Source organism: Mirounga leonina, unplaced genomic scaffold (genome assembly GCF_011800145.1).
Source record: "Mirounga leonina isolate KUSES-001 unplaced genomic scaffold, KU_Mleo_1.0 Mir_127, whole genome shotgun sequence".
Classification (NCBI taxonomy): domain Eukaryota; kingdom Metazoa; phylum Chordata; class Mammalia; order Carnivora; family Phocidae; genus Mirounga; species Mirounga leonina.
Genome location: NW_023270316.1, coordinates 10,717,088 through 10,731,938, shown reverse-complemented (window position 1 = coordinate 10,731,938; position 14,851 = coordinate 10,717,088). Strand labels below are relative to the sequence as shown.

General features: G+C 43.7%; 1 protein-coding gene across 2 annotated transcripts in view; it reads right to left on the bottom strand.

The window, feature by feature from the left end:
• TMTC4 (transmembrane O-mannosyltransferase targeting cadherins 4) overlaps window positions 1-14,851 on the bottom strand; it is a 64,104-nt gene that overhangs the window by 23,921 nt on the left and 25,332 nt on the right. For both annotated transcript variants that reach the window (XR_004678859.1, XM_035003105.1), the window contains 3 exons: window positions 3,800-3,900; window positions 639-731; window positions 244-408 (listed from right to left, as the gene is read on the bottom strand). Coding sequence is in view for 1 of the 2 variants with exons in the window: in XM_035003105.1 (XP_034858996.1) it covers window positions 244-408; window positions 639-731; window positions 3,800-3,900 (359 nt within the window). In the remaining variant the exon portion in view is untranslated. The remainder of the gene's footprint in view (window positions 1-243; window positions 409-638; window positions 732-3,799; window positions 3,901-14,851) is intronic.

Here is a 14,851-nt window from a genome sequence, read left to right as displayed (position 1 = left end):
TGAAAGAACCATTGCTCTTTAATTTTGTTTCGAATGGAAATGCAAAGGGCTTACACCCTGTCCATCCCCTAATAAAACTCGGGTCTCATCCTAGAATATCCTTAGTGAGAGCAAACAAATGTGGAGGTGTTCCGCCAATGGGGGATTTTGTGGGTGTGCTGGGAAGCGAGAAGTGGAGGACAAAGATGGTGGGATTTGGTGGGCAGAGAAGACAATCCAGCGGGGGACAGGCTCAGCACTCACCCTGACCAACATGCTGTCGGCAAAGGAGGCGGGGTTGTCCACCTCGGTGAACGCGGGCGGGCCGGTGCCCATGATTTTCCAGCGCACGTAGAGCATCCCTGCGCCCCCCGAGGCCAGCAGGGTCATTCTGAAGAGGAGGCCCCCGTTCCTGAGCACGCCAAAGTTCTGAAAGGACAACGCCAAGCCCCTGATGGCGCAGATTTTCAAAAGAGAAGTGCAGCCATGCTAGGTACAAACGTACAACAATTCTGCCAGAACTACGCGGACACGGTGGCTTAAAAGGGCCAGCTACTTCAAGATTCAAAACCGCAAGAAATATTTTGAAAATGGCATTTTAAATCAGCTGGTACTTGACATTTTCCATGTCTGGGCTGGAGACAAAAGTCTATACTCACCTCTAATGACTTGTCTTTATGTAGTATCTTCTGGACCACTTCCAGAACATTTAATTTGCCTATCACCAAGATGTCAAAGACTGCATTCAAACCCTGAGGAAGCAAAGCAAGGCAATCAGTAACGGGAGAGCCTCGCTCTGATTAGGCAGCAATTATACTTCACAGTTTTATTACTGAATCTCGACAAGAACTGCAGTGGATAAGATAATCACGGAAGGAGTTTTCATCTCTAAAACAGACACCCCAGTATTGTTCCTATAAAATCAGCTCATGGTAATATCTCAAATTTATTATCTAGTAAATCCCTCTTGGTCATAATTTCAGAGTCTGCCTAGAAGAGTATTAAAAGATTCAGGATGGCTGGACATTTGGGGTTCCCAGAAGAAGTTCTGCAGAGGTCCCTCTTCCCTTGTTTTTCCTTTACTATAGAACAGTCTCTTAGTTGATGTGACAGAGGGGTTACCTGCACCATAATTATGCCTCAGAAGAGAAAGGCAGCCATCAAACTCGACAACCCACCCACGTAAATAATTAATCGCACCCCCAGAGCGCCAAGTGCGTGCCGACTTCAGCAAGTGCAGTAACAGCAGGGGCATGACATACAAAATAATCTCTGAGAGGGCTTCAGAGATCTCTCAGGTTCGGACTCCTAGCCCGTCTGCTGGTTTTCAGTTCTTGCTGGGCACACAGCCAGACCGCACTTCCCAGCCAGTCCTGTAGTTACAAGTGGTCATATGACTGAGTTCCAGCCTCCGGAATGTGGGTAGAAGTGATGACGCACCATTTTGGAGGTTTGGTTATAATCTGGGCACTCCCCGCCTCTTGGTGTCGCCTTGCAGCTGGCTGGGATGGACACCACTGGGTCAACTTTGGAAACTACACTCCCAAGATGGCAGCTAGGTGAGCCTTGGATTCCCTTCTCTCGCGGCAGGCAACGTCATCTTGTGGAACTCCCTGCCCCATCTAGATAATGTAGTCACAATACATATGGCATATATGGTTAAAGTGCCCCCTAAATGACCCTAACCTTTTTAATGTGAGGCTTTGTGGTGAAGAAGATCAGAAATCATCAGAAGCCAGTGGTAACTGGTGGCTTCCAGAGCAAGGATGACATCCCTACTTAACCGTCTCCCATAAATGCTAGAAGCCATTAATTATCCAATACACAGGCCAGTGCTGGGTTAATTATGTCAAAGAATTCTGATTTCATCAACTCAGGCGATACAGGATTTTAGTGGGTCACAGCAGACCATTTCTGCCCGGCTGTAAACCATGTTCTAGAAGGCAGAAGCTCCCTGTTGAGCCGCTGCTGTCTTAAACCATTTGTTTTTCTCCCCAAGGAATGAGGGGATCTTGTCATCACTTCTGTTTGGCACTCTCCAACTTCCCATTTAAATGCATTATCAAAATGTCCACATTCTAATCACATTTTTGGAAATAGCTGAATTTTACCATATCTTTAGTTACATAAATTCAACCTAGTTCTTTAGCGCTTTTCAAACATTAACGGGAGCCACCTTGGACCTTGTTAAATGGAGATTTTGACCCAGCAGGCCTGGGGGTGGGGTTGGAGGTCCTAAATTTCCAATAAGCTCCCAGATGGTGTTGATGCTGCTGGTCTTTGAGAAGCAAGGGTTTAGAGCAGTGGATGGTTTTGCCACGTGGGGGATGCTTGACAATGTCTAGAGACATTTTAAGTTGTCACAACCAAGGGAGTCCTATTGGCATTTAGAGGGTAGAGGCCAGGGGTGTTGCTTAACATGCTACGATGCACAGGACAGCCCTCCCATAAGAAAGAGTGATCTAGCCCAAATGTCAGTAATGCCAAGATTGAGAAACATGGGCTTAGAACTTAAAAAAAAAACAAAAACAAAAAACTCACGGACTTCAAGTATCTTTGCACAATAATTCTTTCTATGCCATTTTTTAGCTATCTAATCTTAATCTTATAGACTGAGCCTGATAAAACCATGGATCTTTGCTTTGAGTTACATCAAACCCCATAAAGCTTTATCTGCTCTTTCTTTCCCAAGCTATTCCTATATGGGCCATTCAAATCCCATCTCTTTGTTTTCCATTTCTCTACCCCTAATCACAGCCCTAATTTCTAAATTTTCCTCTAATAAAGTCAAGCATAAAATTGGCTAGAAAGAAAAAAAGGAAAGTGGATTTCAATGCCTCTCCCTCCCTGGGGCCTCAATTCTGATCAGACATAGGAGGTGTACATCTGTACTCTTCAGAGGCTCCTCCTTTCCTCTTTGATATTTCCAGTCGAAGCTGAGCACAACATACACTCAATGCTTCTCTAACCAGGACCAGAAGCATGGATGGGGTCAGCCCACTGTTGTATTTAGAACTGCCGAAACAGGAGAGCACCGCAGAAAACTTAAATTGTTCTTTCCTCTTTTTCTACAGCACCTCTCCATGAGAGCTAATCACTGCCTTTCTTTTTTTTTTTAAGATTTATTTATGGGAGAGAGAGAGAGAAAGAGAGCAAGAGCACACAAGTGGGAGGAGCAGAGAGAGAGAGAATCTCAAGGAGATTCCTTACTGAGCTCAGAGCCCGATGCAGGGCTCAATCTCACCACCCTGAGATCATGACCCAAACCAAAACCAAGAGTTCGACACTTAACTGACTGAGCCACCCAGGCGCCCCAGGAGCTAATCACTCTTTTTTTTTTTTTTTATTCAATTAGCCAACATATAGTATATCATTAGTTTCAGAGGTAGTGTTCAATAATTCATCAGTTGCATATAACACCCCGTGCTCATCACATCGCGTGCCCTCTTTAATACCCATCACCCGGCTGCCCCATCCCCCACCCACCTCCCTTCCGCAACCCTCAGTTTGCTTCCCAGAGTCAAGAGTCTCTTGTGGTCTGCCTCCCTCTCTGATTTCTTCCCATTCAGTTCTCTCTCCCTTCCCCTATGATCTTCTGCACGATTTCTTATACTCCACGTATGAACTTCCCACTGCTTGCTAAAGATCATCAACTGAGACAGCCCATTTCCATGCAACATCAGATGTACTGAAAGCACAAGTAACTGGCGGAAGGGTCTATGACAGGCTTGCAATGGGGCTGGGAAACAGGCCGGGCCAGCCCAGGACATCTCTACCGCAGGGGAAGAAAGGGCAGGCCTGACAGCATCTCGGGTCTTACCAGCACGGTGATCCCTTGCTCTTTGCACAGCATGGCCACTGCTCCCAGAAGGATACTCAGCAACACCCAGAACGTAGAATGTGTTCCCTCCTTGTTACCTGCTGATTAAGAGAAATGACAAACATAAAAGCCATGCGATACAGCTCAGGCTTCTTAGCACCAGGAACTACAATTCTAAGCATGCACCTTAAAATAGCCACAGTTTAAAAAGAGTTTGGTCTCCCGATAGCATTTCTCTGTGGGCAAGTGTATTACGTTCCGCATTTCTGGTTAGACAGCACCTTCTAAATGATATACACATCCAGCCTCAAGGCAGACTCTGGCAGGTGCCCAGAGCCTTTGGGAGGCATTTCAGTGAAGCCCTGGGCACAGAGCTAGCTCACGGCAGGCTCGCAATGGGGCAAATTCCTTCGTCCCAACCTGCCAGGCACTTAAGAGGCCACTGTGACAAGTGGTACTGAGACTTGCCCCTGCAAATGTAAGCACTGCATCTGGTCACAGGCTGACCCCAGCAGCGACTGCTGTTCCCGGCACAGGGGGGATGGCATTGGCCGAGTGGCCCCGAGAAACCCTACGACCGCCCACAGAGGAGTCCAGGGAAAGGCGCAGGCCAGGCTGCACTGCTGACCTGCATGGGGACCCAAGCCAAAACATCCCTACGGATGTGAACTCTGTAGTACGAAGCCTGGGGTGAGACTGAGCTCAAGTCACCACCAAAAGTCCCTGAACTGCCTTCTGGAAAGGGAGGGTTGGGCTCCATACTGTTTCATGGGAGGTATTTGCACTTTGGGGGCCAGAGCTGAACTGCTTGAAAGGAGAGGAAAGGCCACAAGTGGTGCTCATCTCTGTTCTTCCTTTGGAAGGCCCTCACCTCCTCATCCACACGGACGGTAAACAAACATTTAAAAAAGACATCGGTAAGAATAATAAAAAAAAAAAAGACATCGGTTTGAAATAGGGTAAAGTGCACCTGCTTGGAGAGCCAAACCATTAGCTTGCCTGGGCTGCCTATGCATCTTGGTTCAGTTCTGATGAAAACTGAATTCCACATTCTAGCTCTGCCGTTTACTACGTGACCCTGAGCAAATTACTTACACTCACAGTCTCAATGACCTCATCTATAAAATGGAAGCAACATGACCTACCTACTGGTATATTTGAGAGGGGAAAAGTGAACTACCTGGCCATTTGTGTTAAAAATTATATAAACATTCTTGTAAATGCAAATCATATCTGGAAAGCATACAAGAAACCAACTACAGTAGTTTCTGAACAGTTCTAAGAAGAAAATTTTGGGCAGCGGAGGGAGAAAGTCTTACTTTGCGTTGTATAGCCTTTCACGTATCCTTTACTTTTTTTCTTTTAAAACTATGTGCCTGTTCGGTAGCATCTCTAGCTTCTAGCCCTTAGATGCCAGCAGTACTCCCAGCCCTCAGTGGTGACAACCAAAAATGTCACAGGCTTTGCCAAATGTCCCTGGGAGGAGGGGGACAGAAATCACCTGCAGTTGGTTGGGACCACTGCCCCGAACCAGCGGTACTGACAATGGGTGGTCTGTGCACCTGCCCTTGGATCCTGTTAGTCATGCAGAGTCTCAGGCGCCACCCACACCTGTGCAATCAGAAACGCGACGGTGGAGCCCATTTGGCCTTTTAACCAGGCTTCCAGGTGCTTCTGATGCTCGCGAAAGGTTGGAGAGCGTCACCCTAAAGAAGCAGCTTGCTCCCAGCCACATCCCTGGGGCCATGTGTGGCTTGTAGGAGCAGCTCAGACTTCTGCTGTTGGGATCCATGACACCTGACTGACTCTGGAAAGGCAACATGTGGTTGGTGAATAAAATTGCCGTCCGCTGTCTGCCAGAAAGGGCCGTTAAGTTAACAAATGGTAGGGCCACCATGCAGGAATAGTAACAGTGCCTCTTAGAAGTTGTGCAGATCATCTCCCTTGCACAAGTGATGGAAGTGTTGGAAGTGCTGGCATCCTTTCCAAGACGCTTCCAGCAGGAGCCACATGGCCTTGACTTCAAGACCTTCAGGGATGGGGATGAACTTTCTGCAAGAGCCCATCTCGGTTGGAAACTGTGGGTTGTCGGAATATTTTTTCTTAGGGTGAGCCCACACCTGCCTCCCTCGATGTCAGGTCTTGGCTCTGCTCTCCTCTAGCACCTTTCCAATCGTTCAAGAGGCACCGTGCCTGGGAGCCAACTTCTCATTACCGAAAACCATTCTAGAGGAGTACAGAGTCTCATCAAGCCAGCAAAGGGTCATTTCACTTGCAGAAATTAATGACATTCCATGGATGTGAAACCGAAAGAATACAATTACGAGCCAAAAGAACCAACCCCCTTAAACTAATGTGTATTTGAGTGTTTACATATTTATGGGAACTTACTATTTTTGGGGGGGATTTGCTAGTGATCATCAGCAAACAGCATCAAAGCAGATGCCATCCTAGACACCAAAGCTTTTACATAAAATCATGGCCAAAATAACCCTAAAGCTAACACCCTGGTTAGCTCCTTTTGAATGATGATTTTAGGAAAGGCCTCGCAAGTTTCGCCGCACAGCCCAGGGGTCCATCTGGCTGAATGGAGGTGACCACAGGTCACAATGCACCATGCCTTCTGACATGTGACAGAGATGGATGGCAGATGCCACCCTTAAGGCTTGTCCTCTCCATGCTGGTGGACATAATGGTCCATTGAGCGTTTCTCCCATCACACATCTTCCTGAGTCTGTATCAAACCACTCTCAGGATTTTCTCATGTTAGCAGTTGGTTGGTAAATAGGTACCTTTACTTATAAATGAACTCATGTACTACTGGGGGGGGGGGGTTTCCTCCACAGATAAAGGGAGTAAATGACCCCCAGCCCGGCTCCCATGTCCCTCAGGGAGGCCCCTCACAACAGGATCTACTCCAGGCCAGAGTGGGAGATGTGCTGTGGGCCCCAGCCTCTGCCTGCCCCTTCCACGTCCACGAAGCATTAGGTGTGGTGATTCACTAGGAACCAGATGGACCTCTCCCCTACTGCCTGGATTGGGTTTTTCTAAGCTTCCTGATTCCCACAATCTGTGCTTGGAACTCTTCATGAAACATAACAGGACTTCCCAATATAATGCTCCCTGTTCTTAACATGTAAAGAAGGTCCCTTGGGGTGCCTGCCTGGCTCAGTCGTAGAGCATGCAACTCTTGATCTCGGGGTTGTGAGTTCAAGCCCCACACTGGGTACGGAACTTACTTTAAAAAAAAATTTAAGAAAGAAGGTCCCTTAATCATTTTACATTCCCTCCTAGAAAAACTGAATTAGCTTGTATTTTACTTGACTGTGTAACCTGGATGAATTTACCCCCACCACGGACCAGTGGCTTTGGATAGGAAAAAAAACCCCAGGCCCTCCATTAAAACACCCAAAGGACGGCTCTTAAAGCACTCCATTAACACAAAGTTAAATTAGTACAGAAATGTGGAAGTAATGGGCTCATGTTCCACTTGCCTGGAATTTAAAATGGTTTTCTCCTTAGATGGCTAAATCAGAGATTTCAGTGAATACAGAAAAATAACTTATATAGAAAACACAGCTTTCAGATTTACTGATAATCTTCTCCCTAAGCTCACCCCATAATTTCATCACACTTCTCAAATCCCAAATTTCAGCAAGGGACCTGGACACCCCACACCTCTCAAATCCTCTATCATGATTCTTTTGGAAGAGTACCACTCTGTAATTATCTCTTACACTTTTGATTTTGTGCAGACATGTCTGGTAAAAGACGTGTGCAAGCGAGTATTTCTTTGCTGAAGAAATTTCTTCAGTTACAGTGATGATTAAATATTATGCCACTTCTCAACAGTGGCAATTTCTGATCAAAGGCAAAATTTCAGTCGTCAGTTACAAAACCCAGTGATGGCCTCACATTCAGAAAACCGAATTCGATTCCGCCACTGTCCAGAGGAGTAGGCATTCTAGCTGATGAGCGCCTGAAATCTATCTAGTCCCTAGTGAGATGTGTTGTAAGTATAAAATACATACCTGATTTGGAAGACTCGGTATGAAAAAAAGGAATATAAAATATTTCATAATTTTTATACTGATTATTACATATTGAAATTATCATATTTTTTATATATTTGGCTAAAAGTGTAGTTAAAATTCATCTAACCTGTGTCTTTTTATAATGTGGCTACTAGACATTTAAAAATTACATGCATGGGGGCGCCTGGGTGGCTCAGTCATTGGGCATCTGCCTTCGGCTCGGGTCGTAGTCCCAGGGTTCTGGGATCAAGCCCCACATCGGGCTCCCTGCTCAGCGGGGAACCTGCTTCTCCCTCTCCCACTCCCCCTGCTTGGGTTCCCTCTCTCGCTGTGTCTCTCTGTCAAATAAATAAATAAAAATCTAAAAAAAAAAAAAATTACAAGCATGGCTCATGCTGTTTTTCTTACTGTCTATACCATGTGCTCAGAGACCCAGTTCACAGATGAAATGATCTGCATGTGGCTTTGTTTGTATTCCAAGCCTTCGAAAGCTCAGAAAATATGAAGTGAGTTTGCCTGTTTAAATCCTTCTCCTGCAACTCTACCAGATTAGCCACCTGACATTACTGGGAGTCGTAAGATTAGGCACACACAAACACTTCACTTTTTCCAGAATTCAAACAGGAAAGCTTAATTTAACTGTTTTTCAATGATTTCATATAAATCAAAGGGGTCCTCTTTACAAATGTGTGGTATGCATGTGCATGATAAACCAAGGCCAATGTACATAATAGCACTGACAGTATTTCCAGTACAGGGATGGTCAAGAAAGGCCTTGTAAAAATTAAATACTCAACGGGGAAACTGGTTCTGAGCCCAGCCTGGTAGACTTCTGGTAATATGACCTGCACTAGCATAGTTTTTACCTGTGTAATTCTCCAGATTAAAGTTTTTTTTGAGTCTTGATTTGTCAAGGTGACCAACGCTAATAGTTGCCAAGATACAGCCTATCTAGATGAATTTGGACTTTGCATTTTTGTGAGTACACTCTTATTTAGTAACTAATGCAAGCCATTCTTTTATTTCCAAGTTTGGGCATTTTAATAGTACAGCTGAAATAGATAATGATAGGCCACCTGCGATACAGTTGGCACTCAACAAAGATTTGGGGAGTCAACAGTTTCATTTCTATGTCTACCAGAAGTCTTATTGTATCACCATATTTCTTATGCAATTATGATATGTAATTTATATACCAAAAAGTTAATAATGTGCTCCATGTGAACAAATACAGCCAGAAGTCACATCTTTTCATTTGACATTAATTTAATGTCTTGAAATCTCCTCACGATGGAAAAAATCTCCATCGTGAGGAGATGAAAAAAAATCTTTTAAAAAAAAATTTAACAAAAAAATGACATAACCCTAATATAACACTGTATGTCAATTATACTGGAATTAAATTTCTTAAAATTACATAAGGAATAATGAAAAGGTACAGCCAAAATTGATTGTTAATTTTAAATTTAGAGCTGTTAGAAACAGTAACAATAAATCCCGAGAGCCAGATGTCACCTCCGGTGCATGTGCACTTATGAATATTTTTATTCAAAAAAACCTTCCCCAAGTAGGGAGTTCTAACTGGGATGTAGCGACACGCAAGCATCTCGGGATGTTGCATGTACCCAGAGTTCTCGGTCTCATCTGCATCCAGTCTGCTAAATTGTAATCACCAGTGACCCAGGGGAAGAAGAAAAGAACCATTCTTACACCATGTGACATCTCTCATCACGTAAGACCGCCTGCTCCAGGATAATTATGCAGCGGTAGCAAACATCAACAGTTTATGATCCAGAACTTAATAAACTGGCTTAGAAAATGTTTTCCTTGTTTCACTATATGCCTGCAGCATCTAAGACCATACGACCACGTAGATAAATGGAGGCAAAGGCTCATGGAGTGGAGGGAGTAGAGGTGGAAAAAAAAAACCCACCCCAAAAGGCACGAACAGAAACACGCTTGTCAGCGCTAACACCCACAAGTGCCAACAGATGTGATCAATTTAATGAAGCGTGTGCCTTGGACTTGGCCCTATCATCTGGGGGCGAAGATCTTCTTTCAGAAAAAGCATCACATTGTACGAGCTACCCTGTTCACCGCTCAATGCCTGGCATCCCTACTGCCTCGGAACTGGCACGCCGTGTTGTGTGTGGGAACCATGCCACCCCGACAGGTGGCCCCGACTCCCTCTGCCAGCGAGACACAAGGAGCAGCAGGCTCCCGTTCCAAAAGTCGGGGCCGGCCAGGCCGTGCTCATCCCTGCCGAACGAAAGACGTCAAACGTGGCCGTTCTCAAACACCAGCCTGTTTGGGGGGAAATCAAGCAATGCAGGAACCAGAGAAACACGAAGGCAGAGAAAAGAAAATACACGTGAATACCACCGTCAGAACTCAGTCGGCAAGGACCCCAAATCTAGAAGCAAGAGTCCTAGGCTACGGGAGTTACACAGTCACCTGTTGTTTTTTGTTTTTTTTTTAGAGCTGCACGATTCTCAGTCAAAGAAAAACAGATGTCTTAAATCCGAATGAAAATGTGAGGACACGATGCCCCAAGAGTAAGAGTTATTCTACTTTATTTAGCTGCCTGAACTACCATAAGGAGGGCAATACAACAGTTTAAGGACTTGCAACAACTAATACTTGGGACCTTGTCTTTTGTAATAGCTTAGAATTTCAAATGGTTGTTCTTGGTATGTAGCAGATTCATTCCCCTCTTAAAAAGGTTCTCTCCTGCCCACCATAAATGAACTAATTAAATTTCTCTTATTATGGGGTGCCTGGGTGGCTCAGTCGTTAAGCGTCTGCCTTCAGCTCAGGTCATGATCCCAGGGTCCTGGGATCGAGTCCCGCATCGGGCTCCCTGCTCGGCGGGAAGCCTGCTTCTCCCTCTCCCACTCCCCCTGCTTTTGTTCCCTCTCTCGCTGTGTCTCTCTCTGTCAAATAGATAAAATCTTTAAAAAATTTTAAAAAATTACTTTATAAATTTCTCTTGTTAGTCCTCACTCCCATGAAACAAGTATTTTAAATTATTTGTTTAAAAGAGAAATTGCGGGGCTCCTGGGTGGCTCAGTTGGTCAAGCATCTGCTTTCAGCTCAGGTCATGATCCCGGGGTCCTGGGATGGAGCCTGCTCCTCCCTCTCCTCCCTGCTCATGCTCCCTGTCGCTCTCTCTGTCTCAATCTCATAAATAAATAAACAAACAAACAAACAAAATCTTAAAAAAAGAGTGAGAGAAATTCTTTTGGCTAGTCTACCATGTTTACTGTGCAGAGAGATTATCTGTTTTCAATCCAAAATACTAGGCTTTAAAAGAGGTGTCAATGTTGACAAGATGTCTCATCATAAGAATAACACTTTTTGTTTCGGGCATTCAGAAATGATGACCAGCGCACCGTCAACTTTATCTGACTGTGTTTTTCTTTTTTGAAGAAAAAGTATGGTTTTCCGGGGCACCTGGGTGGCTCAGTCAGTTAAGCATCTGCCTTCGGCTCAGATCATGATCCCAGGGTCCTGGGATCGAGCCCCACATCGGGCTCCCTGTTCAACAGGGGAGCCTGCTTCTCCCTCTCCCTCTGCCCCTGCTCATGTGCTCTCTTTCTCTCGCTCACTCTGTCTCTCAAATGAATAAATAAAATCTTAAAAAAAAAAGGTATGGCTTCCCTCATAAGGACATTTACTTTTTTAAAAAGGATTCTGTAGCAAAAGATCTGCATGGAAATATTCTAAGCACCCCACCACAAAAAAAAAAAAAAAAAAAAAAAAGCAGACAGAAATATTATGTGAGTAGTTTTTTTTTTATTTTCTGAAAATGTAAGGATTCTAGAGGTTAGCACAGAATTGCTTGTTAAATAAACTCTGGCAGTTAAAATTGTCCTAAGCTTTATAATAACAGACACTGCATCTATAAAGAAAGCTAATGAGGTTATCAAAAAAGAAATGTATCGTTTGAAAGAGCTTTTTAACTAGTTAAAACCACTAATTTCAGAGTACTCAATGTTTTGTTCCCTTATAAAATATATTAAAAACCTTTCTTGAACTACAAGTTTCCATGCACCCGATGCTAGGCCTTTCTTTGAATTTATGTTCAGATCCCAAAAGAACAAAGACCAGGTCACTTTAAACCTTAAGTTTAAACAATAAATAGCATTATTATTTGCATCCAATAAATACTGGACTAAACTTCTACCACAATGGAGCTCTGATTCTCAGTGGAACACTTACAAACATGTGGATAACATGAGCGCCTGGCACAAGGACTCGCCATCGCCATGACAATGTGTTTACCGCATGTGTTTAGTCCTCAGCTGTTTGTACAATCCACACTGATGAGACAGGGGAAGACAAAAAATGAGTGACTATTTCTTAATATATCTCAAAGTCCAAATGAAAAAAATATACACCTGAATGTCCATTAGTATCAACCGCTCTGCTCTGTTGGACTGAAGGAAATTTAACAGAGATGAAAGAAATTAGCAGCATAAACAAAACTACCATATGATCCAGCAATTCTAATTCTGGGTATTTATCCAATGGAAATGAACTCACTATCTCAAAAAGATATGGCACCCTCATGTTTACTACACTATTTAAAACAGCCAACACATGAGGATTGTGTCTACTGGCGGACGAATGGAATAAAGAAAAATTGTTTTATACACATACGTATATACAATTGTTTTATATACACATATACATACATGTTTATATATACACACATTCTCTCTCTCTCTAAAATACTATATGTTACATATACTATAAAATACAGGGCATATATAATACTATGTAATATTGTGGCACATTACTATATACTATATATATGTATATATACACGATATACTTATATACTACGGTATATTATTACATTTTATGTAATACCATAACAGTATAACATACTACACTATAATATATAACACTACAGTACAGTATTATACACATAAGATATACACTATAAACCACTGTGCTATAATATAGTATGTATATAAAATACATACTGTATGTACATATATGTATATATGCACAGTGCAAACAGAATGGAGTATTACTCAGACATAAAAAAGAAGGAAATCCAGGCGCCTGGGTGGCTCAGTTGGTTAAGCGACTGCCTTCAGCTCAGGTCATGATCCCGGAGTCCCAGGATCGAGTCCCACATTGGGCTCCCTGCTCAGCGGGGAGTCTGCTTCTCCCTCTGATCCTCCCCCTCTCATGCTCTCTGTCTCCCATTCTCTCTCTCAGATAAATAAATAAAATCTTAAAAAAATAAAAATAAAAATAAAAATAAAAATAAAAGAAGGAAATCCTTCCATTTGTAACATGTTTGGACCTTGAGGGCATTATGTTAAGTAAAGTAAGTCAGAGAAAAACAAATACTGCATGATCTCACTTAGATGTAGAATTAAAAACCAAACTCATAGATAGAATAGATTGGTGGCCGCCAGAGGAGGGTGAAGGTGCGCAGCCAAAAGGTAAAGATTCCGTTACAAACCCTGGGGATGGAATGTACAGCATGGTGACTAGAGTTAACAACACTGCGTTGCATACTTGAAAGCTGCTAAGAGAGTCGGTCTTAAAAGTTCTCATCACAAGAAAAGAAATGTGTAACTATATATGGTGATGGATGCTAACTACACTTGTTGTGGTGATCGATTCACAATATATGCAAATATTGAATCATTGTTTTGTATACATAAAACTAATAAAATGTGATAGGTCAATTACATCTCAAAGAAAGAAAAAAGAAAATGCACATTCCAAGGGAAACATACAAAAAAAGAAATTAACAGTACAAAGGCCATAGTCATCAATGCTGCCTAAATGCACTATGACAAGAAGGAACTACTACTTACTGAGTGCCCAGGGCGAGTTGCGTACAGGAAGGAAAAAGCTAACAAGGAAAACCAGAACATTCTACGCCTTGAGCATTGTGAATACTGACAGCTTTATTTTAATCAAAATATACTAGACTGTAAGCCCTTTGAGGCACAGACTGTGTCCTTCTAGTTTTTGTATCCCCAACACAGGACACAGGAGCTGGTAAAGGACACCCTTTATGTTTCATTATTGGTGAAAGAATGAATGACCAAATTGATAAGCCTCTATGCTAGTTTAGAATAGAATCAGAAAAAGTGTTATCATGGATGCCTTACCAGAATTACTTTTGCATATAGGGTTCTTTTTTTTTTTTTTTTTTTTAAGATTTTATTTATTTGACAGAGAGAGACACAGTGAGAGAGGGAACACAAGCAGGGGGAGTGGGAGAGGGAGAAGCAGGCTTCCCGCGGAGCAGGGAGCCCGATGCGGGGCTCGATCCCAGGACCCTGGGACCATGACCTGAGCCAAAGGCAGATGCCCAACGACTGAGCCACCCAGGTGCCCCTGTTCGGACTGCTTCTTCTCTGCACAGCTATTATTAGTATATGAGTCTTGCCCCTCTTTAAGAAGACTCTTAGCCACCATAGGTATGAAGTTGAACCTTAACATGATGTGTAAAGATTATTCCAGAGAGTTGTTCTCCATAAACAAAGAATTAGTTTCTATTCTTAGTATATTAAAAAGGAGTATGGAAAATCTGAAACACAGAAAAGTGGCTGAAACCAGAGTGCCTCTATCAACAGAAACTAGCAAACTTCATGGGCACCAGTCCTGGGGTGAGGGGGGGGGGTCGTGGTGTGGATAATGAAACAAAGGGGCATTTGAGAGAAAGGAGGGGAGGGGTGGCTGGCAGAGCAAAGGGGGCTGTCTGATGTGAGGGGAGCTGGGTGGGAGGGGGAGGCCAGGGCGGGGCATCTGGTCACCGTGTCCTGCCCTGCTCTGCCTGCTCCCGGGTCCACCAGGTGGGGCTCAGGGCACAGAGCCGTTGGCGGGGGGAGGATCATAGAACTGCTGTCTGTTTCAGACATGGGGCTTCCCCCCAGTAAGCTAATAACCGAGTGTAAGCCTTTCTCTTTCGAATCCAGGTTTCTCTGTGCCTCCAGACCTGCAAGGAACTTGGTAGGCCAAATTCAATCATGCCCTCCATACT